Source organism: Carassius auratus, chromosome 29 (assembly GCF_003368295.1).
Source record: "Carassius auratus strain Wakin chromosome 29, ASM336829v1, whole genome shotgun sequence".
Taxonomy (NCBI): Eukaryota; Metazoa; Chordata; class Actinopteri; order Cypriniformes; family Cyprinidae; genus Carassius; species Carassius auratus.
In genome coordinates this window covers 7,037,621-7,050,851 of record NC_039271.1, presented here as the reverse complement: position 1 = coordinate 7,050,851, position 13,231 = coordinate 7,037,621, and the positions used below count along the sequence as shown (strand labels likewise).

At 35.9% G+C, this 13,231-nt stretch overlaps 1 protein-coding gene across 3 annotated transcripts in view; it reads left to right on the top strand.

The window, feature by feature from the left end:
• LOC113047926 (dedicator of cytokinesis protein 4-like) overlaps positions 1 to 13,231 on the top strand; it is a 92,556-nt gene that overhangs the window by 42,126 nt on the left and 37,199 nt on the right. For all 3 annotated transcript variants that reach the window (XM_026209317.1, XM_026209315.1, XM_026209316.1), the window contains exons 13-22: positions 2,123 to 2,248; positions 5,076 to 5,200; positions 5,460 to 5,622; positions 6,499 to 6,605; positions 8,755 to 8,908; positions 9,113 to 9,210; positions 9,300 to 9,383; positions 9,470 to 9,570; positions 11,078 to 11,159; positions 11,445 to 11,615. In XM_026209317.1, the coding sequence (XP_026065102.1) occupies positions 2,123 to 2,248; positions 5,076 to 5,200; positions 5,460 to 5,622; positions 6,499 to 6,605; positions 8,755 to 8,908; positions 9,113 to 9,210; positions 9,300 to 9,383; positions 9,470 to 9,570; positions 11,078 to 11,159; positions 11,445 to 11,615 (1,211 nt within the window). The remainder of the gene's footprint in view (positions 1 to 2,122; positions 2,249 to 5,075; positions 5,201 to 5,459; positions 5,623 to 6,498; positions 6,606 to 8,754; positions 8,909 to 9,112; positions 9,211 to 9,299; positions 9,384 to 9,469; positions 9,571 to 11,077; positions 11,160 to 11,444; positions 11,616 to 13,231) is intronic.

Below are 13,231 nucleotides of genomic sequence, written 5' to 3'. Positions count from 1 at the left end.
ATGTTCGGCTCTCGCAGAAACCTCATTTGCATGATGACTAGAAGTTAATAATTTTAGATCTGAAGAAGCATGAAAGGACCCTCAGGGTGGCTTATCCAAACAGCTACACATGATAATACATTTCATTTTGGCAGGGGGAAAACCATAAAGAAGCACAAGCATCCAGATGGTAGATATACAGCTTTTTGCGATTTCTGCATTTTCTGTGAAGGGATGTTAAATGTACCCAGCACCTCCACATCCGTTAGATGTTGAATAATAACATCACAAAAGCAGGGAATACATTTAATTTTGATGACTGACTCAAAAGTCATTTTTTCACCAAACAATGAGCAGTTACAAAACCTGCCTCAAGATTTTATCGATATGAATGAAGATATGATTTCTGCTAACATATTAAATTATTCCGTGCCGGTTTGTTAAACACCCGCTCATGCAGTGGGAAATGAGTTCACATCCTTACTATGATACTCACACATCAGCCGTAATGTTTCTATTAGATTAAACTCTACTACATCAGTTACACTGAGCAGAACACAGAAACAGCTTTATCAGGACCTTATTAAACATTATGATAATGGGCTGAAAATAAATTAGCTGTAATGATAGAGCAATATTACATTACATATCACTGGATATATATAGTACTTGTCAAAAAAATGTAATGGAGTTTTGTTAATTTAGAGCCAATCCTTAAAGGGCCTGTTTAATAATAAAAAAAAAACTTCATTTAGTTTAATTTTGTAATTTATAATTATTTTAAGTTAAATTATGTAATTTACTTATTTTCTTATTTAATTTAAATGTAATCTTTTATTAATTATTTTATTTAAAATGTTGCCTTAATTGGAGCCAATCCTAAAGGGCTTTTCAATACAATACAATACAATACAGTTCAATTCAAATCAATACTTTTTTTTACTTTTAATTTAATTTAATTTGCATTGATTTTATATTTAACCTTGACATCCGTAAATGCATCTTTCTTTATATAGTGACTTGAATATCTCATGCATTCAGATGTAAATCATCTGCATAGCACATTTTATTATTTATTGTCTTCTAATTGCTGAGAAGTGAAAACATGCTACTGACGTAACATTTCTATTTGAGTAGGTGTAGTTTGGCTCAATTCCCACGTGCACGCTCTGAATCTGTCTGTGTGATTAATGGAGACATTGTGCGAGTTCAGTAATTGAATAATTCTCCACCAGCACTTCTCTGACCCTGTGCCATCAAGCAGCGATTATACAATATGAAGCCGTTGCCACTGAGTATGTGCCAGACGAGGTTTATGATCAGCCTCAGTGCTGCTTCAGAGCATCGTTAAGAGCTGCAGTAGCACAGACCCCGATGAATGTTTGCTTAATCATTTTACTGTCATGTACTGATGGGCTATTGGAAGCTTTCTAAAGCTCAGCAAAACGGGTTAAAAATAGCCAAAAATTACAGTAAAGGCAGTGCTATTTTAGTATAATTGAGACTGAATTATAATTTTTTATTTAAAATTAAAAGTTTAAGTAATATTATAGTTTTTTATGACTATATCAATTTTTTATTTCATCTTTAGACATCAATTTAAACTAAATTAAAATAAATATAATGCCTGCATTGAATAATTTTTTGCATGGATCAATTTCAGTCCATTTCATGTGGTTAGAATTTGTTACAAGAGGCAGTTCTGGACTGATGGTGTGTTTTTCTGTACATAACATCACTTTCACATTATTACTTGTGAATATTCATTACCATTGTTACAAAAGCAGTGCAGTTTACCAAAACGCAAACCACTCTGATATTGACCTGAAACACTGCCAAATCTCTTCTGGACAGAATACAATTAGGCAAAATGTATATTTATCACAACCTCTCAAAATAAGAGAGTTTAGTGTGGGAGGATTATTATATTTAGAGCTTTTCTAATGAATATTCATGTGCTCTGCAGTGAATACCTGTGAATATTCATCAGGTGCAGAGTTTTCTCAATGTCGATCTGTTGGGTAAAGGTTCATTCATTAAGTGATTGGTTCAAAGAAGCTGTAAAAAAGCATCTGTAATTAGCTCATATTATGCTGTCTTTGTTGAAAAATTAAGATGAATTCGATGTGTGTGTTCGATCCAGGTCTGGCGGTGGCGCTTCAGCTACTACACGGCGACATCGAACAGCTGCGGAGAGAATACATGGTGCTTTTTACCAGAGGAGTGTCCATCACCAAAAAACTGGGCTTCTCTGATGTCATCATGCCAGGTGAAAATCATATTTGCTTTAAGATCTACATATTTTCTACATATCATATAAACAACCAATTCAAAGTTTGGGATCAGGAAGTGTTTAAATGTTATTGGAAGTAGTCTCCTTTATGCTCACCAATGCTTCATTTAGTTAAAAAGACAGTAATATTGTGAAATATTACAATTTTAAATATTTGTTTTTGTTTGAATGTATTTTAAGATATAATTTATTTCTATGATGCAAAGCTGAATTTTCAGCATCATTCCTCCAGTCTTCAGTGTCACATGATCCTTCAGAAATCATTCTGATATGCTGCTTTGCTACTCAAGAAAAAAAAAAGTACTATTATTCATGTTGAAAACAGTTGTGGTGCTTCATATTTGTGGACATAATGAGCATCTTTGCCGAATAGAATCATTGTTGTTATTATTATTATTTTTTTTTTTATTTAAAGAAATTCTTACTGACTTTTGAATAGTGTTGTAACTTACAAACAAAACGACATATTATGGTGAGATTACATTCTCTGTAATTTTACTTGTGTGCACATTATTGTGTACATCAGAATAAAGTCTGGTCTACTAAATACATTTGTAAATGATTAGTGTTTTGGCAAGCTGATGTCGTAAACTGAATTTGTATCTTCACCATTCAACATTATTTTTAATAATCAAAAGCCTATCGCCTCCTCCATAAATCTCTAATTGTAGCCTTCTCCAAATTTACAAAATTATGGGAAAATATATGTATAAATTGTGATTTAAATTTACAGTACGTATTATATTCAGAAATATCCATTTGTGCGCAAGAAAATAAATTAGATTGCAGATTATTTTCTCAGCCATTTTTTGTGATGCTGTATATTTTAGCCTAGCTCTGCTTTGACAAACGTGACTTTTCCCATCAGACTGTTGAAATCCAGCGTGCCTTGACTCCCAGAATTTCCACAAAGACAACCAAATAGATTCGAACTGCAAAGTTTTAGAAGCTCTTGCCATATTTGTGTGTGGCATTCATCAGGCAGTCTGTGTATGTCTGAGACTATTTTCTCCCTCCGTCTTTCCGTTACTGACCCAGATGTTTCGGTTGCACAAGCAGTCTGTCTGCTGCCTCCTGGATGAATGTGCCGTCGCTGTAGTAACTGTGCCTTATGGCTGGCCGATTTATTATTAGTCTTTTGCTGTAGGCTGATCTTCTCATATTGTGTGTTCACATATAGTTTCCATCTTCCAGGAAACTCACTTCGATTTTGAATTTTTTCTTCCTGATTGTTGCTACAGCAACTGTTATATGGCCATTAGTTGGCATGACTACTGGTTTAAATTTGGGTCTTGAAATAGGACTGCACACACTTAAATGCATTACACACACTTACAGGAACCCACACTTCCTCTGCTTGTTGTCACAAGCTCTTTGTCCCCTTCGTTTGCTTCTGCGAAAAAAACAGAAATGCTTCAAAAAACTTGACCAGCAGTTCACAGTGCATTTTAAAACCATGCTGCATGGGGCAAAGCATGCAACAATGCATGCATCATCTTACTGTATATCTTTAGTTTTAAGAAATGCACCTGTGCTAGTTTCCTCCACATGAGTGAAAACTGGTACATCATATAAATGTTGCACTGAACCATTGCCTATTTTAGGCCGTAACATTAGCACCAATGTGAAAATGTGTTTGTACTATAGAGGTGTTGATGTGACGAAGCACGGATGGACCATTAAAAAATTGCAAGGTGTGGGCATGTACTGTAGATACACTTCCTGTGTGATAGAGAATGTGTTCATTTGTTAGCAGCCTTATTTGTGAGTTGCAGGATGCACCTGCTGAGGACATTTGGGAGGGATGAACCTTTCATATAATGTATGTCTGTTTGTGCTTCTCTTTTATAACTTTCCATGTTTTATCATTCGCTCATGGTGCTGCACCTGAAGTGTCTAGTATTAAACCTGCAACATTTTCAAATCATGCAGCTTGAGGAGAGATGTGAAGTGCCTTTTCATTCCAGAATAAATTCGAGTTCCATGAAACATGAGAAAAAGCTCGAGTCTTATTGGTCTGTAGGCATTTCTGCTGAGCAAACAGCATAAAAATCAATGTACATGGTAAAAAGTCGTTCGCTTTCTGTGTGAAGGCATCCATTGGGAATTGTGGTTTCATTTAAACATTGAAAATCCATGTTGAAAATGCACTCTTGGTGCAAATCTTGAGAAGAGTTCTGAATTTGTAAACAGTTGAAGGTTCGATCCCATTTGAATGTGATTTAAGACCCTCAGGGTCACTGATCAAAGCTTTTAACTAGACAAAACATGACATTTTTAAATATTTATATATATACAGTACAGACCAAAAGTTTGGACACACCTTCTCATTCAAAGAGTTTTCTTTATTTTCATGACTATGAAAATTGTAGATTCACACTGAAGTCATCAAAACTATGAATTAACACATGTGGAATTATATACATAACAAAAAAGTGTGAAACAACTGAAAATATGTCATATTGTAGGTTCTTCAAAGTAGCCACCTTTTGCTTTGATTACTGCTTTGCACACTCTTGGCATTCTCTTGATGAGCTTCAAGAGGTAGTCACCTGAAATGGTCTTCAACAGTCTTGAAGGAGTTCCCCGAGAGATGCTTAGCACTTGTTGGCCCTTTTGCCTTCTGTCTGCGGTCCAGCTCACCCCTAAACCATCTGGATTGGGTTCAGGTCCGGTGATTGTGGAGGCCAGCACCCCATCACTCTCCTTCTTGGTCAAATAGCCCTTGATGCCTTCAGTGTGACTCTAGATAAAAAAAAAAAAAGAAAAGAAAAAAAATTCCAAAAATGTTTTTTTCTTGAAGGTGAGATGAGAAATGATCTCTACATAACGTTGGAGAAGGGCGAGTTCGAGAAGGGAGGGAAGAGTGTGGCGAGGAACGTTGAAGTCACCGTCTACGCGCTGGACGCCGATGGACAGATCCTCAAGGTTTTTAGACTCATAAATGTGTCCGTCTCCCTTGATTTCCAATGAGTACAGTACACACATCCTGGAAACCAAAAAAAATACATCGCTGGTTATTTGAAATAGCATTAACGATAACTTCCTCAGTGTTGAGCTCATCTCAATCTGGTGTGTATTGTTTTCACACTCACGGCTGACAAACAGCTCTCGAGGTGGAGCGATGAGAGGTTTGTGGTTTTCCGTATCCTCTCACTCTCAGTCTCTGCTGAATGTCTCTCTGCAGGGGTTTGTGGCCGTGGGCTCAGGCGAGCCGGGCGGAGACGAGTATCACACCTTCGTGCTTTACCACAACAACAGTCCGCGGTGGGCGGAGCTAATCAAGCTGCCCATCCCTGTCGACATCTTCCGGGGCTCTCATGTCCGCTTCGAGTTCCGTCACTGTTCCAGTAAGTCCAACATTACTGCTGAGATATCCAGTGTTGTTTATGTTCCTCACTTTAGGATGCATTTCATATTCACACAAGACTGAGGCCAGACAGTATTTCCCTCACTTAGTTGATGCGGAGCTTGAGAGAAGTTAAATTGGCTGAATTTCAAATGAGTGTTGAACGTGCAGGAGATGTAGCAGTGAGTCAGAGCATCACTAATGGGCACTTAATATGGGCAAGTAGTATCATCCAGAAGAGGAGCTCGCAAAGGGAGGCTTTTTTATGCAAATACTTTCAAGTTAAGGATATGAGCTAAAGGCCGTTCTGTATTTGTCAGCTGTATGAACTTCCTTTACACCAAATCACCTTAAATCATCTGAAGACCATCATTCGCTGATCTATTGAGTATCCTTGCTGGAAGACCAGTATGCATTTTTGTGCTGATCCTAGCATAAAATAGGTTTATGCTAGTTTTATATATATATATATATATATATATATATATTTTTTTTTTTTTTATATAATTTTTATTTATTCATTTATTTTATTCATTTTTATTTATTTAATTATTATTATTATTATTTTTTTTTTTCATATAATTGTCCATTCTTTCCTTAGAATTACAAAAAGACTGGTTGATGTAATTATTAATGAATATGAATTGTTAACTTAATCATTATATATAACTGGTCTAAACGCATATTGCTTGATAACTGCTTGCATTATTAAAACCAGCATACAAAACTAGATTTTTTTTTTTCCAAGAAGAGTTACAGACATATACTGCCCTGAAGCTTTAGATTCAATTTCAGTGTTTAGCTCCAGCGTAAAAGCGGTGTTTTATTGTTAAGGACTTTTAAATGTCTTGTCATTTACATTGTTTGTGTTCTCCAGCAAAAGAGAAGGGGGAAAAGAAGCTGTTTGGCTTCTCATTCGTTCCTCTAATGCAGGAAGACGGGCGGACTCTGCCCGACGGCACCCACGAGCTCATCGTTCATAAGGTACAGCTGTCAAAATGTCTCGTTGGCTTTTGTGCAACAAATGCAATTTAAGAGCAACTGTATGTCAAATGACAAATTGTCCCTGCTGACACGTATGCCTCGAAAAGCCCTAAATTCATACATTGGCTTCTTATTAAAAAGTGTAAGAGTTAAATAACCGTGTCAGAAAACACATCCCTGAGGCACACCCAATTTAAAAGCATGCTTCGGTCACAGCTCTGGTAATTGCACACTGTGGAAGCGTTTGTGGATTTAACAGGCTCAAAAGAGGTCACAAACACATATGCACAGACACAAAGAGCTGCTGTTACTTGTGTTATGTTGTACTGTCTTCACTCACACTCCATTAGTAGTAGTTATAAACACCAGTTTATTAAAGAATCTTGTGCTGGACAAACAGCTTAGTAATGTCCATGTAGCCATTTATTTCATAATTGTCCAACCTATACAATGTAACTTAAATCGCTGGGGTATATTTTTTAGGAATATCCCCCAAAAATATTGTATGGGTAAAATTTGATTTTTGAAAAAAAAAATGATTTTTTTTAATGCCAAAAATCATTAGGATATTAAGTAAAGATCATGTTCCATGAAGATATTTTTTAAATTCCCTACCGTAAATATATCAAAACTTAATTTTTGATTAGTATTATGCATTGCTAAGAACTTCATTTGGACAGCTTCAAAGGCAGTTTTCACAGTATTTTAATTTTTTTGCACTCTCAGATTCCAGATTTTCAAATAGTTGTATCTCGTCCGAAAATTGTCCGAACCTAACAAACCATGCACCAATGGAAAGCTTATTTATTCTCAGTTTCGAAAATGTTACACTTAAGATTGGTTTTGAGGTCCAGGGTCACAAATAACTTTTATAAGTGTATGTGAATCAATATTTGTAGCCTCAGAAAGGCTTCGCCTATAAACAGGACTAGTATGAGGCTGTGACCTTCTGAAGGTGTATTTACACTTCAGCATTTAAACACAAGTCTCGACGCAGTACACACAAGATCACTGAATCCTCTAATACTGCACTGTGCTGTGTCACTAGTCATGTACGACAGCAGTTCTGCTGAGTACGTGTAGCAGTTTGAGCAAGATAAATGATGAAAAAGAAATAAGTCAGCTGTTTGCATTTCTGCTAGAGGCAACAGAACTGCTGACTGAATGTGGAGCGATTGCACGATACTAATTAAAGCAATAGTTCAGCCAGAAATAGAACTTATATGTCATCATTGTACTTACCTTTTTTACAATCCCATGTGACTGTGCCTTCTGTGGAACACAAAAGATGTTTTGCAAAATGTTAAAGCTTCCCCTGGAATAAATAAATAAATAAATACATTTTACATATTTGGCAACACATTATTACTAGGGATCAATTCTCACTATTAGCTAGTTGCCTATTAACATATTGGCTGTTCATTAGTTCTATAAAGCACATAATTTGCATGAACATATTTACATCCCTAAACCTACCCAATTCCTAACTTAGCAACTACCTTATTATTGATACACTAACTAACTATTGATAAACATTAAATTGGGAATTTGATATATATGTGTATATATATGTAGAAAGAGAGCGAGAGAGAGAGAGAGAGAGAGATGAGAAAATGTGCATATGTAGTAAACCATTATGTAAAAAAGAAAAGAAAAACGTACACCGTACAATTGTAAAATTCATAAGTAAAATAATAGTTTTTTTAAAAACTAAATGTTAAACAATAATGTTTAATATTTTAAATAAATAAGTTACGAGATATTTATATGGAGAATAATTATTATTTTACTTTTTAGCTGTGGTCAGTTCTATTGAAATATTAAAATTAGTAAATAATACAATCTAAAAATAAACAATTAAATAATATAATATAAAAACACATATATATAAATATATATAAATATATATATAAATATATATATATGTATGTATATATATATATATATATATATATATATATATATATATATATATATATTTATAATTAAAGTATATACACGTTTATAACCCCAACCATATGTTACATCCTGTATACACACACACAGACATATATAGGTTGTGTGGTGTTTTTTTTTATTAAAAATGTGTTGCCTATATTAAAACAATTTAATGAAATGATTGACAATGTTTTTCATGCGTGTTTTCCAGTGTGAAGAGAACGCTAACCTGCAAGACTGTGCTCGCTACCTCAAGCTGCCCTTCTCTAAATCAGATCTGCCTGGCAACAACCAAACTATGAAAGGCACTAAGGAATCCCTATGGATCACATCATTCCTCTGTTCTACCAAACTCACTCAGAACGGTAATGTGTGTCTCTTTGTACAGGATATGAATGGACAAAACGTCCCTAGTTGGTAGTTTTCTTGGCGTAACAGTGGATATGCAGCATGTAGCAGCACCCAGCGTGAATCATCACTGAACATGGGAACATTTGGGTAGCTGGCATGAAGTATCAGGCAGCATTTTGCATATTTTACACTGATTGCTTATTGGCTGTTTCCTGCAGGTGACATGCTGGACTTACTGAAGTGGAGAGCTCATCCGGAGAGAATCAGCGACAGCCTATCTAAACTCAAAGAGATCGATGGCTCAGAAATAGTTAAGGTCAGCTGCCCTTCACAGCTTCGATGCTGGTTAATGAACCTGTCAATCACAGTAATCTTTTACTAATAAAGTCAAATATCTTGAATCAGTTTTTACAGGATACACTGGACACGCTTTTCGGCATTTTGGACGAGAGCTCTCAGAAATATGCACTCAAGGTGTTTGATTGTCTGGTAGGTACAGACCCTCATTTTTGTGCACAAAAGAGGCCAATGAAATCGCATGTTGCTTATTATCTGGTGAATTTTTCATCATTCAGGTGCACATTATAAACTTGCTCCAGGACAGCAAGTTTCAACATTTTAAACCAGTCATGGACACCTACATTGAAAGCCACTTTGCAGGAGCTCTGTCATACAGGTACATTAAAAACCTTCAGTAGAAATGTACATTTCAAGCATCCTTTTGAGTTCTCAGCTTGTGAAGTGTGCTTGTGTTGTCTTTCTTTGGTGTTTTATGTAATGCATGATATTTGATGCACTTAATGTGGCTTAAGTGCCCAAATACTTTGTAGTGTCGGCCTCACCGTATTGTTTGTTTTTGTCCAGGACTTTTTGTTCACTGCTCTCTTGAAGCCTGACTCTCAGCTCGTATAGCACCGATTCTTCACTCAAATAGCACTTCATTTTGGATGTTCATTCATCTGGGTCAGAGATCAACCCACATTAAAGCCTGCGCAGTTGTTGAATGTGCGTTACGCAACAAAATAACTCAAAAACTGGAAAGAATCAAACAGACAGCCACAATGTGAAATTAAAAAGATTGTACAGTTTAGTTGCAAGAAGTTAATTTTGTCATATTGTTCAAATAGCATCAGATCTTATAGAAATGGGTCAAAAGCCACAATCGTCCAGTTTCATGGGGTGTTTAGACACAGCTTTTTATTTCTAGTTATTCTTGCTCACTGGTGCAAATATATTGTGTCATGCTCTTTCATTTAAAGTCTCTTCCGTTCTGTCTTTCAGTTCTCCTTTTGTTGTGATTTTTAGTCTCTTAAAAAACATGTAAACGCATGCATGCAGAGCATTAGAAGCTCAGCTCAAGAACTTTCTTTTGTACTTTTTACTATTTCGGTGCAATGGACGTCACTTTCTTTCCTTCAACTTCTCATAGCAATGCTAGGAAATCGCAGTGAAGATCGCCCGGGGATCTCACCACATGATGCTATTGCAATAATTCTTTTTATGTGCTGCAATAAACAAGCTTTTGCGATACATTGATTAAAAAGTCTCTCGTTTTCCACGGCATCACCTTAAATTGCATTTTAGACCTATAATTTTTTTTTCTATTGATTATTTGAAATTCAAAATAAGTACTTGCTTAATTAGAATTAGAATGTTTTGGGGAAAAGACACAACGAACTTGATCATTGCTTAAAGGACCCATGGCTTAGTGGTTACATTAAACTTTGGTGCACCTACAGGTAGTGCAAGTTTGAATCTGGAATGCAACATTTGCTCATTGCACCCTATCGGTTTCCAATCATTTTCTGCCTCCACTTTCTCTGTCATATCCGTAAAAATATCCATATATGTATATTTATGTGTGTGTGTGTGTGTGTGTATATATATATATATATATATGTGTGTGTGTGTGTGTGTGTGTGTGTGTGTTATCGGTTCAGTACACTGCAAACTTATTGTTAATTTGCAAGTATTCAGTCATTATTATTATCATTATTATTAATAATAAAACTACTACTACTTTTACATTGTGGGCTCAGTAACAAACAAAATGTTAAAGCAATAAATGCAACTGAGAAATGGCTTCCATTATGAATCTCCACAATAATGCATTCAGTTCTGCTAAACAAACATAATGTAAATGTAGAGTTTTCCACCGTGCTGTGTGTTTGTGTCCCTTGCAGGGATCTGATCAAGGTGCTGAAGTGGTACGTGGACCGCATTATTGAAGCGGACCGTCAGGAACACATCCAACAGGTGCTAATGGTGAGACGCTTCACACTACATGTCCTTTCTCAGTCCCTCACATCATTTTTACCCATACTGTGCTCTCCGTAATGATATTTAGAGTCTGTCATTAGTGTCTGATTTTGTGCAGCCACAAATACAATTTATATTGTAATGCACCGAATATTCAATTTCTCAGGAATGGTTTGCTCCGGGCCGTTATGACTTCCATATGGCATTAGTTCACACAGCCCATGCATTCTTAATAAGACTGCTTTTATGTTGCTTTTTGTGCTCAGATCTGCTATTCTGTTGGTTTCTTAGGCGACGGAGTATATTTTTAAATATATTATCCAGTCGCGACGGCTGTTTGCGCTCGCCACGGGCGGACAGAATGAGGAGGAGTTCCGCTGCTGCATGCACGAGCTTTTCATGTCCATCCGCTTTTTCCTCTCGCAGGAGAACAAGGGCTCACGGCCCATCACACAGACTCAGGTGAGAGACAGACAGATCTGTTTATATTGTTTCTATTATATTTAACACATGCTGTGGTGCTCATGTGGATGAAATGGGTTGAGTTTAGCTTGCAACATTTGTTTTTTTTTTCTTCCACCACCAGATTTAAATACAAATCAATTGAATAAAGTAATGATAAAACAAAAATATCTCCACCCCATCTTAAAGAGAAAGATAAAAAAGAGAACATCCAAAGAAAGAATTGCTTTGGGTTTCAATGAGAGAAAGAAACATCTTAAATGAACATGACTAATAAGGCTGAAAAGAATGTAGTAAGATAAAAAATAAAATTAAAAAGTGAGATAATGACGGCGCAACAACATTACAAGAAACTCTAGGGAGCACTTGAGATATTAGGAAAGTGAGAAAAACAAACAGAACACTCTTTGTTTCACAGCATCAGTGAAGGGACATGTGTTGCACGTTTCGATTGCAAATCCGGCCGTCTAGTTTATTTAGTCTCCAGATCATGGGTTTGTGCATCAGTTGCATTTAAGTATCAGATCGCCAGACATCAGAGTAAAGTCTGGTCCACTTGGCAGCCTACTTAGACAGGAACAGATTATTTGATAGAAGTGTAAAGAAAAAAAAAAAAAGAAAAAAAAGGTTGTTTTGTTTGTAGGCAAGGCAAGTTTATTTATATAGCACATTTCGTACACAATGGTAATTCAAAGTGCTTTACATAAAAGAAAGTAAAATAATCATGAAGAAAAATAATAACAAAAAATAAAACAAGCAATTTTAAAACTTTTAAAATGATTAAAACATTTAAAAACAGAAAATGATTTTACATAAAAAAAAATAATAATAATAATAAGACATTGAAAATATAATGCAATCAGTTCGGACATTGCACAGTGCTCATTCAATAAATGCAAAGCTAAAAAGATGCGTTTTGAGTCTAGATTTAAATGTGACTAGTGTTTTAGCACATCTGATCTCTTCTGGAAGCTGATTCCAACTGCGGGCGGCATAATAACTAAAGGCGGACTCCCCTTGTTTTGTGTGAACCCTTGGTATTTCTAACTGACTTGATCCTAGTGATCTGAGTGCTCTGTTAGGTTTATATTCAGTGAGCATATCTGCAATATATTTTGGTCCTAGGTCATTTAGTGACTTATATACGAGTAAAAGTACTTTAAAATCAATCCTAAATGTAACTGGAAGCCAGTGTAAGGACCTGGCAGCAGTGTTCTGGATGAGCTGCAGCTGTCTAATGGTCTTTTTGGGAAGGCCGGTGAGGAGCCCATTACAATAGTCCATCCTGCTGGTGATAAAGGCATGAACAAGTTTCCCAAATTCTTGACTGGAAACAAAACATCTAATTCTTGCGATGTTTTTTAAATGATAGTATGCTGATTTAGTTACTGCTTTGACATGACTACTGAAACTAAGGTCTGTCTCCAGAATCACACCAAGATTCCTGACTTGATTTTTAGTTGTTTGACCCCTAGAGTCAAAGTATGCATTCACCTTGAAAACTTCATCTTTGTTTCCAAATGCAGTGACTTCAGTTTTTTCTTTGCATATCTGAATAAAACTCTGGCACATCCAACTGTTAATTTCATCAATGCATTGGCAGAGGGAGTCAATGG